We start from the raw sequence: 13028 nt of genomic DNA on the forward strand, positions 1-13028 counted from the left end.
AGCTTGACCGGACCAAATGAACAGTTGTCTTGTACTGCAAGGAGACCATCTTTGGGTGTAAACATAACCCACAAATACACAGTTTATGTGCTGTGAGTTTGTGAAGATATATTGCTTACTTATCCTGTTTACTGTTTATTCCAGGCCTCCTAACTGCAGTGGATTAAAATTGACAAACTGATGGTTTCTAAGTATTGTGTTTGTGTTTCTTTTTTTTTTTAATAGCCAGACCTTAGTCATTTATGGCTGATGTCTGAACATCTTCATTGAACTTTACTGTAGTTTAATCCATTCCTGGTTTTACTATGAGTTTTATCAGGCACACCTGAGCTTGTTACCTACACACACTGTGGCTAATCAAGTATAATAAGAGTCTTATTTCCATTCCTTGTTGCAACTGGTTTAATGTGAGAACATGCACATTCTCATGTTTGCTGCTGAGTGTTGCTAGACTTGAATGTTGTCTGGCTATTGTAGAACATTGTTGATCAGACCAGATCAGTAAAAATGTATTTTTACTTGTTTATTAATTGTTTTCTTTTAATTGGCTATACAAATAATGGAGCATATTGTTCTTTAAGCCAGAGGCAAAAGGACATGTGCTGAGACACGTTGTTAAAGCTTCAGGTTCTAGCTTAGTGACTCGGCTATAATGCACTTAGATTGTGAGTGCTGAGCCAGTGTGTGGAGGTTAATATGAAATGATTTGGTGTATTGGTTTGCTAGCTCCCAGAGAGATTGGATTCACTCCAACATTCTGGCTTCTCTGCTCCGCAGCATCAAGCTAAATCAAATCTCTTAAGTGGAAAAATGCAGCGCTCCTCAGAAAAGTGCTCCCTGCCCCTCCTGATTGTAGATGACTTCTAGGAACTACTAAAAGTTCAGCTTGCACTGATCTCAAGGTGCGACTACATTAAATAAAGTCACGGTTGAGTACCTGCTACAAGCAACGACAGAGAACTGATTGCAGCTTAAAACACTGAAAGAAACAAACCAAGCTGCATTTTCTATAGAAACTGGTCGATGGCCATTAAAGGGTTAATATAATGTTACCAAATCTCGAGTCCTCTTTTTCCCAGGCTGGTTTTGTAACCGCCGATGTTGAAACATGGCTTATTTGATGCCGACACCTCTGTGCAATGGGGCAAGACTTGCAAAACAGGCCTATTGCTCCAGCTTGGTCTTCCGGAGAGATTTGCACTGTAATGGGAATCAAACACATTCCGAACAGAACACAATCTTTAAAAATGGTCTTTAAAAATGCCTAGCCCCTTAAAGGGGGATGAGATTTCCTCAGCTCTGCTGGGAAGAGACGGACGGGACTGGAGGGTGAACTGTTAAACCAGTGCTCGTAGCGTCTACCTTGATGAGAGATTTTCCTGTGTTTCTAGAGCCCGAATGCTGTGTTGTCTTTGTTCTGCTGGCTGGGTTCATTACCCGATGCTATCAGAATTGCGCAGCGTGCTGCGTTTAGTCTGGGCTGTACAGTCAAAACAATCATGCTGCTGAATCCCAAGCAGTCTGGCAGCTGTTGCTGGAGCACGGGACCCAGATCTGTGCCAGCGCTGAGCTCGCTGTACCCTGGTCGGGGTAATCAAGAGCGGGGGGGGGGGAATGTTTCCATACAGATTCCTTGCTGATATTGCAGTAGGTAATTTTAGTTGAGTGATGCTGATCGTTTGTGCATGCTTGTTTATTTTAACACTGAATCAATTAAAGATGTATTCGTGTTATAAGGATCAGCATTTGTCACGACAGTTAATATAACCTATGCAGTTCCACATGATACAGAGTCCTACTATAGGGACCCAGGGGACTACATACAGGGAATAAGGATGGCATCCTTGTGTGGATGTAAAGACCTAGCCCCCCTAAAATCTAATGAAAACATGAGGGTGGAAATAAGACATTTCATAGCAGCTTGATCCACTAATAAGACACACTTGAGCTTATTATCTACACACTGTGGCTGATCGAGCTTGTATTAAAACCTGGAATGCGTCCGACTGCTATGGAGTAGGAGTCTTATTTGCAGCCCGTAAATATTTATTTTAACTAGGTGGACAATAAATTGAGATCTTGATCTGTGCATCAGCTGTGTAGATTTTGTGTAAGCAACTGAATGTCGGGTTGCAGGAGGTAAAACACGAGTTTAGCTGCACTGTGCTGAACTCCCTCATCCCTCCATCTGAACCCGCATCCTGGGTACATCCACTTCTTGGGCATTCAGGGCCAGGTCGAAGCCGCCTGTAATGCAGCTGGCCTCCTTCCTACAAACGGTCTGGTGCTTCATAGGGTTGTTCTATGAAGGCAGCTGTACAGTGTAAATAAACCCAATAGATGCATCCACACACTGATGCAATGCTTTTACTCATGGTGTTTATACATAGTTCAGATCTTTTCCTCTCCTTTTACGCTCTTAATGTCAGGGATGGAAAAAGACTCTTGTTGAAGAGCAGTTTTACTACCAGCTTGGTTAGCCACAGTGTGTAGGTAACAAGCTCAGGTATGGGTTAAAGCCAAGACAGGGCTCAAGGCAGGATCCATTAATCTGTGTGTGCTTCTGTTTATCAGCCACAGCTCCCCGGGCTTCTGCCTTTTCCTTTTAATCGTGACTGTGAGCCAGACCAGATAAAAGGCATTGAGTCAGTGTGGCTGGAGGAGGCGACACGGTGGGTGTGTTTATTCTGGATGGAAGTGGCTTGTCCTGCTTTCTCACGGGCAGCAGAGAACAGCCGTCATCCCTGCCTCACCCCAAAGAACTGGGCCAGACCCTTTTATGTATGTGTGTTTTTATTGCCCATGATCATGTGGGCCTGTACTGGGCAGACTGGACTATGAGTTTCTACCCACATAGATTCAAAGTATCTCATTCAAGACCTTGCCATTCAGACCTGGGCTTCTCCCAAGCAGAGATTGACAATTGTGACAAATGATGGTTTTAGTACCACCCACTTTTAGCTAAACTTCTTTGCCGTGTAATCTAAGCTGGATTCAAACCCAGGCACCTTTCTAACATTCCACTAAAATGCAGCTTTCGCATTGGATCGGAACATCATAATGATAAGCACAAAACCTTTTGATGTTCAAGCAACATTGAAGACAAGTAGGATAGATGTTCCCACCAGTGGGAGTGTCTTATATTTAAGAATACGTTCAAGCATCCCATACAGTGTACATTTTCAACATTATTTTAGGGGCATCTTCAGGGGTTGGGGTGCAGATGTCCTAATATGCTAAACTTCCTCTTTTATTTTTTTATGCTCAAACCACGGCTTTAACTGCTAGATCGTGTTGCATGTTGTCATTGCTTTAGACAAGGAATATTTGGTGCAGGCTTTAGCATATTTTTCTTTCAGTGGCAGCGTGGTGTCTGTTTTGTTCTGAAGCAGCAGCAAATGGCAAGCGTGTTTTAATGGGATGTTTTGCACAAAGTGTAAAGCGTTGTCTCGGGCCTCAGCAGCCGACGTGCTCTCCTGGGAAGGAGGCTCATCTTTCCAGGAGGCTCGGTAGGACCGCAAGGATAGCGCACTCCTGATTTTGAAAATATGCTAATAGGATCCTGCCACCTTTTCTAAAGCATGTTATTTATTCATTTGATTTCCATCCTGCCACACGGTAACCGAAATCTACAAAGAGGGGTGGAAAATAATTGACGCCTGCTCATATAAAACATGACATGCTCTGCAAGTTGCTGTAAAAGGAATAATAAGCGAGAAAGGGAATAAGTTAGACTTTTCTTGAAGTAGCTTGCTTTTTTTTTTTTAACCATTTGCCGCCCTGTGCAGTTCTCGCCTCCTTGTTCTAAACACAGTGTTTGCTTGAGTTCCTCTACTGAGCATCTGGAAAAATCAAATTGAAACAGAGGAAAGCATTTCTGGAAGGTCTGTAAGCCTTTGGCTCCAGTAACATGTCTGCTATATCTCATGGTTGGACTTGTGATGCTGTAGATTTCTGGTGATTTCATTTGTTGCCCCCCCCCCCACCATGAAGAATACTGAAAACTTAATTAGATGAAGAAAGTAGACTTACTCAAAGCTGAGGGACTGGGAGGTTGTGTGGTCTGGTGATTTAGGGCTGAAGGCACTGGAAGCCAGTTTAGCCTAAAGGTTAGAACTCATGGCAAGGTGACAGTGTGGCCTAATGGTTAGAGCTGAGGGACTGGGTGACACTGTGGTCTTAGTGGGCTATTTCCAAGCACCACTTCCATGGGACTGAGGTGCAGTTAGAGGTGCCATTGAAGAAAATTAAATCATGCTGCAGCTTCCGATTGAAAGACTCTGTGACATTCAAGCCAGCTGTTTGAAAATTCAGGCTGAGAAAAACAACGCTGTCCATAAAACGCTGCTGGCAAGCAAAGGAGGGGAAAGAAGTTGTACAAGTGCCATCTGACCTAGATAAACAGTGGCTGTGACGGTGCAGGCTGCTGGGAATGACGGAGGCTGACTTCAGGGACTGCAGTAATTACTTGCATTCCCAGACAAGCATCCCTGCAGCTGCATCGCTGTGTCTGACTGCCACAGGGAGGGAAATAAGACTCCTGTTGCATAGCAGATTCCAGGTTTTACTACAAGCTTGATCCACCGAAGTGTACAGGTAACAAGCTCCGGTGTGTTCTATTAAGCGCAACGTAAAACCAGGAATGGATCAAACTTCTATGTAATGGGAGTCTTATTTTCATCCCCGCTGCCTCTGTAAGCCTCTTCGTGTTCAGCTCATGCTGACAATGGATTGTTTGGTTGTCAGGATAATTTAGCTTTTGACCGCATCATTTTTAAAACCATGCAGGGCAAAACAGATATGTGTCTGTTTGTGTTCACTGAAGATTTCTAAACAGACTTATATTTTGCAATGATGTGCAAAAAAATAAATAAACACGTGTTGATTATATGGTGTGCAGTGAAACACATGGTATGTTTTTGTGAAAGAGAGGAATGTCTTGCAGTAGCAGTACCCATTTTGTAACCCGTTTTTAATAACGGGCCATATCTTTTTTATGTCTAGCATCAGGGCATTTTTGTATAAATGCGGTTTGATAACTGCCTGCCAATAGTCTTTTTTTTTTATGTCCTGGACTTGAAGGAAAAGTCATGTTTTGAATTTGATACACCCCTTTTTCTAAATGCTTTTAGTGCTTGTCCTGTCTTTGTGCCAAATGCAATCTCGAGGCTGTTTGTCAGACGCTCCCACAAGGGGTTTTAGAGGTTCATTTAGTCTTGTTGCAGTGACTGAGAAAAGGGATGAGACTGAATCTTTAAAATACAAAGTCTTTAAAAACTTCTCTTGCTCACAGCTGCAGTGGAGTGTGTGGGGGAGTTGTCAGGTTTTCTTATTTTAAACTAAATCCATGTTCACATATCATCTGGTCTTTTTCATTGAATTTCATCTGTTCCTGATTAGTTTTTTTTATGTGCCCTCAGATTTTAAATTGGAAGCAGCAGCAGCAGCAGCTGAATGGGTGAAAAATAGCATTGCCTCCAGCATTCCATCTGTAACTCTAGACTCCTCTAACTTGCTGTAGTGCCACTGCCTGGAGCCTAGGGGAATGTCACCCTCATATGAGGCTGTCAAGTATTTGCATCTTTCATATGACCCCATATAAATACTCGATACTATTCATGTCACTTGACTTGAATTTCAAGAAAGCCAAATAAATGTAGAACTGTTACAATTCATGCCAGCACTTTGACTATCCCAGGCAAAAAGACAAGCCTTAAAGTGCAGCCCTGCTATGGGTACAAAGCAACAGAACATGGCCTTGTACTTCTCAGTTTCAGTGAGGCTGTGTTAAGTAGCAGACTGATCTTTATTTGAATTGCACGCTCGTTTCTATAGAAATGATGCAACTGCTCACAGTGCAAGTGCAGAAAAAATGACCGTTCAGCTTGTCAAAACACATCGATAAATCTTCCTCTTCAAAAGGCGGCTTTTCGTTTAGCAGCAGGCCGCTGTGTGTTTTCTTTTGCTCCCATGATCCTGAGTAATCAGTAGTGATTGACTGGGCCGGCATTAATCTGGGATGCATAAAAGGCTCTCCAGTTGCTTCTGGCTTCTGCGGAAAGCTTACTTTAGTCTGCTGCCAGCCTTTCCCCAAACCTCCAGATTTTTAGGTTTTCTGAAATAGAAAAAAAGGCAAATTCAAAAACGTTCCAGCGAACTGCAGTGCGTCAGCCTTGACCGAGCTACACGTCAGCTGTTGGGATGGAAATTTCATTCTAACAAAATATGAATTCACTACTTGCAGAGCAAGTGCTTATTCGCATCAGAGCACGCTACTGTTTCAGACAAATGCATTTATTAAACCAGGATAGAGCCCTTGAGACATACCATTACAGATACAAGGGGTTTTTTACAATTTACAAGGGGGTCATGGCAAGAAATAACAATATAAAATCAATGGCAGATCATTCAAACAGGACAAAAACACTTAAAACGATCATAAAAGCAGTGATCCGGAATAAAGGCGTAGCAGAAAACCATTAAAATGTACATGATTCCGGTCACAGTCAGCATTTACAAAATGTGCAACTCCAAGTGCCACACTGACGCATGCACATGTGTATCTCTATGCAGCCTCATGTGTTTTTAAGATCAAATCTCTATGGCAATAACCAGTGTTTTGTTCATTGTACCAGCATGCCACACTAGTCTTTAGACTGTTGCATTGGTTTCACAATTGATTGTGTGGACTTGGACCTTCTTGCTTCACGAATCTGCTCTTTCCCTATGCCCCCTTTTTATTTGTGAGCTATTCATTTGAGCTAATTTTGCATTTTTGAGGGATGGACTCCTATTGCATTGCAGTTTCACCCATTCCAGGTTTTCCTATGAGCTTGATTATTATTATTATTAGTCTCAATGTATAGGTAACAAGTTCTAGTGTGTCTTATTAAACTCATAGTAAAACCGGGACTGGATCAAACTGCTATGCAATGGGAGTCTTATTTCCATCCTTGGTTTTATTCGCTATTACTGTATATCGTGCAACACACTAATTTTTGAGTTTCATGAAGATTACTTAAAAATAGGCTGCAGAAATCACATGGTTACTAGATGGATTCATTCTAGATCAGGTTGTTGCCGAGATTGGCTTGTTCCGGTTCTTCTGTGTTTGACCTTGCATTGCACTTTATTATTATTATTATTATTATTATTATTATTTATTTTTTTTTAGTTATCAGGGCGAAGGTGGTTGGAGGAAAAGAGGTGGATTCTGGGAACGACATCTATGGCAATCCTATCAAGAGGATCCAGTATGAGATCAAGCAGCTTAAGGTACGTCAGGAAGCCACCAATCAGAACTGGGCTGATCTGTGTCTCCACCAATCACAACTGCCCAGTGGGGTTGGGTAGGGTAAATGGACCATCAATAATCAGACCAGATCAAAATCCATTGTCTCAAAATAAAAAGGTTAGAAATCATTAACCCTGTAATGCCCGTCTCTTCGCAGATGTTTAAAGGGCCTGATAAACTCATCATGGCGGTGTTCACTGCCCCTTCGTCCGCAGTGTGTGGAGTGACTCTGGAGACCAATGGCAAGAAGGAGTACCTGATATCAGGTAGAGTGATAGAGCAGCACTGCATAAAGACAAGCTTGCACTGGATGTGTGAAGTCTCCCTACCTACACATGCGTGCATTTCATTTAACATCGAATGTGCAATTTGTACTGGAAATGCATTGAAATGTAGATCCACGTTATCCATCAACAAATTCTTGAAATGCTATTTACCTGTGAAAAGAGTTGGGAAGCGCTGGTTTAAACAGGCAGCTAGTATCGCATGGTTCCAGTTGCCTGTACTATTAACTGTACTATCTCTGACGATCATCTTAAAACCTCTTCAGAGAACCACAGTCTGGGGTTTCTGCTCTTGGGTTTCATTATCTACAGTTTTTACTCCACCAAAACAACTTTAAATTACAGTGTGTGTTTGTTTAAAATAATATGGGTAACAACTTTGAAAACACTTATCTGCTGTCTCTTGTTGCTCAAGTCGTCTGGGCTTGTAATTTCTTGCAAAACTGTTTTTATTGTTTTACCTTTTGCTTTAACAGATAATGAAACAAAAACCAAACTGCAGTGAAACAATGGGGGGGGGGGGAAGGGGCTCGCATAACGAGGTATTTGGACCTGTGCACGTATAAGCAAAACCATTAGGTACCATAGGAATTGTTGTACAATAACTCGTTATTCTACATTTCCAAAATGAGGAACACAGCAAACAAGCAATCAAAGAGAAGATACAACATGTATTAGTCCACTTCTTTATTTTAACTTTTTTTGTATTTATTTATTTTTTTCAACTAAGAATCGGAGAGCCGGAGATCATCTCCATCATCTTGCCCCAGATCTTTTCAAATTGAGCTATTTTGTTTTTATCCTCTGCCAAGCCTTTTTCAATGTTTAAATAGTAAAGCATTACGTTTTTCCATTGCTGGATTTTAGGAGCTTAGCTTGACTTCCAGTTTTGCAGGATTAGCTTCTTTAGAACAAGTGAAGACAACATCACTATCCAGTGGGCTTGTAATTTCTTTGGCTATCTTCCTGGTACAGTTAAACCAGGCTTGTGAATTAGAGGGGGGTTGGGAGGGGCAGACCCCAGAAAGAGAGATATCTCTTTGCACTCATGAGAGACGGGGTTAGGATTCTCGGGAGTTTGTTCTTTGTTTTTTGTGAATCGGTCTTGCCACTGGCTCTGGGCTCTGACTCTGACTCCCTGTGTGTCTGTGTGCTGTGCAGGCAAGGCGGAGGGAGACGAGAAGATGCACGTGACCCTCTGTGACTTCATCATCCCCTGGGACTCCTTGAGCGCCACCCAGAAGAAGAGCTTGAATCAGCGCTACCAGATGGGCTGCGAGTGCAAGGTAAGTCCCCTGGAAAACCATTGCTGTGCCCTGAATAAACGAGTCTTCAAAACCAGCTAATCTCCCATCCCCCATCTCCCACAGCTACCTTTAAATTTTAAAAAAGAATCTCAAAACATCTTCAAAGCATTCCTGAAAATTGATTGAGCGTTTATGTACAGGATGAGTCCCTTTGACTCCCCCGACGTTGTGATGTTGGTTAGCATTAAGGCCGGACAATAAACTCGCTCTATTCTTCCACTGATTCTCTGTTCCATTGCCATTTAGAAATATTTGAATACTACTGGAGCGAAATAATCGAATGCAATCAAATTGGGTAAGAAAATAATGGGTTGATTTCTGAGATGTGATTTCTAATGTTGTAATGCAAGCCACTCTTCTCCACCCCGCAGATCTCTCGCTGTCCGTCCATCCCTTGCACGATCACAGCTCCGGATGAGTGCCTGTGGACAGACTGGGTGACGGAGAAGAGCATCAATGGGCGCCAGGCCAAGCACTACGCCTGCGTCAAGAGGAACGACGGCTCCTGCGCGTGGTACCGCGGCGTGGCCCCGCCCAAAAAGGAGTTCCTGGATATCGAGGACCCCTAGACCGACTCCTCCCCCTGCCAGCTAGCCAATAGACATGCCTGCACAAAAATAAATGAAACTAAAATAATAATAATATTAAATAATGATAATAATTAAATGTATATAGACTGGTCCAGTGATGACATTGTTTCCCCATGAAAGCCTGCTGCAGGAAACTACAGCAACCTGTGAGGGACAATCCTGTGACAAGAGCACTTTTAGCCCCAAAAGCGCTTGGATTTGAAATTTATCATAAAAGTATGACAAATGTACATTTCTTTTTTTGTAAAACTACCAAAAATTTGGGTTTTAAGTGAGATTTGAAAGCTCTGTAGAGGTCAAATCTCACTGAATATCCTGTAGCTCTTAACCATGCAGTTTAAACCAATCAGATTAATGGAGAGGCGGGACTTCCCAGATTATTCCAGCACAGGTTTCTAGAAAAAGAAAGGAATCGCGTGGTTATGAGACACAATGACGTGACACCAAAGCTTTAGATATCCATGGTGGTTCATAACTTTGCACAGCTTCCAAATTACCCCTTGTATCCCAAAAAATCCCTAAAGCCAGAATTCCGGCAGCACCAGCATCTATGCTACAATTGCAATATAAATGTATAGAGCATCGTATTCAACTAGAATATAAACGTGTTAACGACTTTATTTGTATAATAAAATAAATAAAAAGCATATAAACTGCAAACTAATGGCTAGATTCACAGACCCCGATTTTAGCCTGCATGCTGGACTATCTCCCACAAGGTAACATTATATAGTCGAAGGTTACTGCTGTGAGACCAGGTGTCTATGTCAATTCAGTGTGACCTAAGTTTTATTTTAATTCCAAGAGGTTTCTAATGTCCCACATGACCAGTCTATGCGATTTTGATATAGCAATCGAACCTGCTTGCTGTTAAATGTCATATACTCTTCCCTTTTTACCTCACTGTCTCCTCCCCCCCACCCCTGTGTGCTGTATCCTTGTCTGCTGTACAGTTCATATGCATATACACTTATTTTTCTGTTTTTTCTGGTTAGATCTAGATTTGCACTTTCCGCAGAGCTGCTGCAAAAGGACCCTTTGGTCAACAAACAGGGAGGACTGAATCCTCTCTCTCTTTGTTTTGTGATAGTGTTTGTATCCTCCTTTTACATTTTAAAAAAAAGAGTGCTTTTTCAATTGCTTTTCTATTAAGAAATTGTCTGGTAGCGCTTTATTTGAATTGGAAACTGTGTAGCTCATAATAACTGTGCACAATCCTTCAAAATGACTTTATAACCTGCATGTAAGGATTCATAGCATTTTATTTTTTTTACAAACCAAAAGTATTTGAATTGAAAGTTAATTATCTCCATTCCAATGGTTCATAGCCGTCAACACTTATTTGTAAATCTTGATCTCCAGGATGATGTTGTTCAGATCTGTGTTCTGGATCCTTGCCTGTCTGCTGTGCTTATTCTCAAAGTGATTATGCATGTAGTTTTTACAGTGTTGTGTAGCCTTTATGAAGAGGTTATGAATGCTAGTGTCCGGTTGGAAGAAAGCGTTACCAGATGTGTTTATTTTGTACGTCTTTCATTTTGATTCTATGTTAAGTACTATATAGCTTTATTTTCTTCCAGCAGTGTATTCTGAATTGGAGCTCTAAGTCACCATCTCTGTCTTTTTCTTTTTGGTTGGAGACAGGATGTGAAACAAAGCTGAAATAACAAAGGAATGTCTCTCTAAAGTAAGACTAGACCATTGCCAAAATGTGTTTGTTTCCTTGCAGGACAAACTTGTATTCCAAGTAGTGGTCAGCCCTTCCCGGCTACAATTGCTGTCACTGTGTATGAAACGCTGTCATTAAATTCAAGGTGTGTTTAGCTGAATTCCATTGTTGACCGTCAGAGTGAGGGGGGGGGGGGGGGGGGGGGGGGGGGGGGGGGGGGGGGGGCTGTCAAAGTGGACTGCTGATTGCTACAGCCCCAAAATTCCAGAGCTTATTCTCTGAACCTAATTTTAAACAGTTTGGTCGGGGTGATATTAATGCCATGCTTCCTTGTACAATTAAAAAAAAAAAAAAAAAAAAACGAAACCAAAAGGTAAGAAACTCTTGAATGGCTCTGTAAATATCAGGAATTTCTCTGTCCACTGAGGAGGTGACCTTGACTTTGTTACACAGTTCTTTTTTTAAAATTAATAATTATAGCTAATTAAAAACACTGTGACTGGGGAATTTCCTACTTATTTTACAATCCATGACCCATAATAATAATAACCCTAATCCAGAAATTAAAGTTTATAAATTAACTGGATGTACTCCAGTGTAACTTGTGTGAAATGGAAAGTTGTTAAATACCCTGCACTGTCTATTGTAATTTCCTTCAGATGGGGTAAGGCGTTCAGTGTTGATGTGCGGTTTGAGTTATCTTCCACATCCTGTGTATAGAATTTACAGGAACCTTTTTTAAAATTGTTATTATTGTAACGTACTAGAACTGCCCAACCCATCCAGCACGCATACTGAAGAAAACCTTTAAAAACAACACTTGCATTGTGAAATGAGAGAGAGCTCTTGAATGGTAGCACGTATAGATCACACACCCAGTTATTATCATTTTATTACATGGTTACTAACCAGCATGAGTTCTTAAATTCTACCCTTCTACTATCCTCTATAGTCGCTAGGGGGCACTATTATTCTGGCACCTATGACGGGGTCTTGAAGCCTGTAATTCTAATTGGCCTGTTTGTTCAATTTTATCAGTTAAAAAACATACATGTGGTCACTAAACTGTATACCTTCAGGTTCGCTGATATCATAGTATTTTAAAGATGTTTCTGCCCTGTGTAAAACACAATTGTGCTTTTGAAATGCGTAAACATTAAAAACGTTTTACATTTATATTTCCTTTTTTTAAAAAAATGTTTGTAATATTTGCATTACAAGTATTAATTATGACCTAAAACGCTAACATAATTTAAAGCTTGGGGGACGTCTGTGTGTGTGTGTGTGTGTGTTTTTTTTTTTTTAAAGTTTGCTAAAGTAAAGTCTGAGACTTCTTGTGCTGGGAACACGTGGAAGTTGATGTGTAAGACTGTGCATGTCTTTGATGCTTTGTATAATTCATATGTGGACATTCAGTCAATGGATAAAATATACAGTATTATCAATAAAGGGTTAGAATAACTCAAGTTGTTTCCCTGTCTATTTCTTTCCGCGCATTATTCACAGAGCACCGGCACGGTTGAGAGGACTTTAATAAACATAGATTGGGCAACTTTTAATCATAGGGTGGACTGCTCTCAGTGGATTAGCATCACGGATGAATGACGATTTTTTTTTTAAACTTTATTAGCGTTAAGTTCCAAGAAAGGAAATGGAATGGGCAGACCTTTTAAAAATAGTTTTGGACAGGTAAACTGCTGATAACACCTGCCTTGTGTATAGTGATTTTATATCTTCCTGGGTGTTCTGCTCAGAACGTTTTGACAACAATTATGTTTGTGCTTTCAGTGATATTAAAGAGGTGTGTAATTACGCCACTGAGTTTCTATATATAAAAAAAAAATACAAATCATGGACTACGCGTGTTTCCCTTATCAATGAAAG

The 13028-nt window shown here is 41.1% G+C and overlaps 2 protein-coding genes across 2 annotated transcripts in view; both read left to right on the top strand.

Moving 5' to 3' along the window:
• Nucleotides 1-3513, top strand: part of LOC121296255 (soluble calcium-activated nucleotidase 1-like) — a 9389-nt gene extending 5876 nt beyond the window's left edge. Inside the window, exon 3 of the mRNA XM_041221594.1 lies at nt 3464-3513. Coding sequence (XP_041077528.1) covers nt 3464-3513 — 50 coding nt within the window. The remainder of the gene's footprint in view (nt 1-3463) is intronic.
• A 2239-nt stretch (nt 3514-5752) lies between these two features.
• On the top strand, nt 5753-10825 carry LOC121296256 (metalloproteinase inhibitor 2-like). The gene is made up of 5 exons (XM_041221595.1): nt 5753-5776; nt 7069-7275; nt 7452-7560; nt 8740-8864; nt 9257-10825. The coding sequence occupies exons 1-5, from the start codon at nt 5753-5755 to the stop codon at nt 9452-9454; spliced, it is 663 nt and encodes a 220-aa protein (XP_041077529.1). The 3' UTR covers nt 9455-10825.
• The last annotated feature ends 2203 nt before the right edge of the window (nt 10826-13028 follow it).

This window comes from Polyodon spathula, chromosome 21 (assembly GCF_017654505.1).
Source record: "Polyodon spathula isolate WHYD16114869_AA chromosome 21, ASM1765450v1, whole genome shotgun sequence".
In the NCBI taxonomy this organism is placed as follows: domain Eukaryota; kingdom Metazoa; phylum Chordata; class Actinopteri; order Acipenseriformes; family Polyodontidae; genus Polyodon; species Polyodon spathula.

What these genes read in the sequence shown, in the direction of transcription:
- LOC121296256 (XM_041221595.1), top strand. Translation starts at nt 5,753, where the DNA reads ATGGCCTTGTACTTCTCAGTTTCA. An exon ending in CCTTGTACTTCTCAGTTTCA is followed by an intron (nt 5,777 to 7,068) that starts GTGAGGCTGTGT and finishes GATTCATTCTAG; the next exon opens with ATCAGGTTGTTGCCGAGATT. An exon ending in ATGAGATCAAGCAGCTTAAG is followed by an intron (nt 7,276 to 7,451) that starts GTACGTCAGGAA and finishes GTCTCTTCGCAG; the next exon opens with ATGTTTAAAGGGCCTGATAA.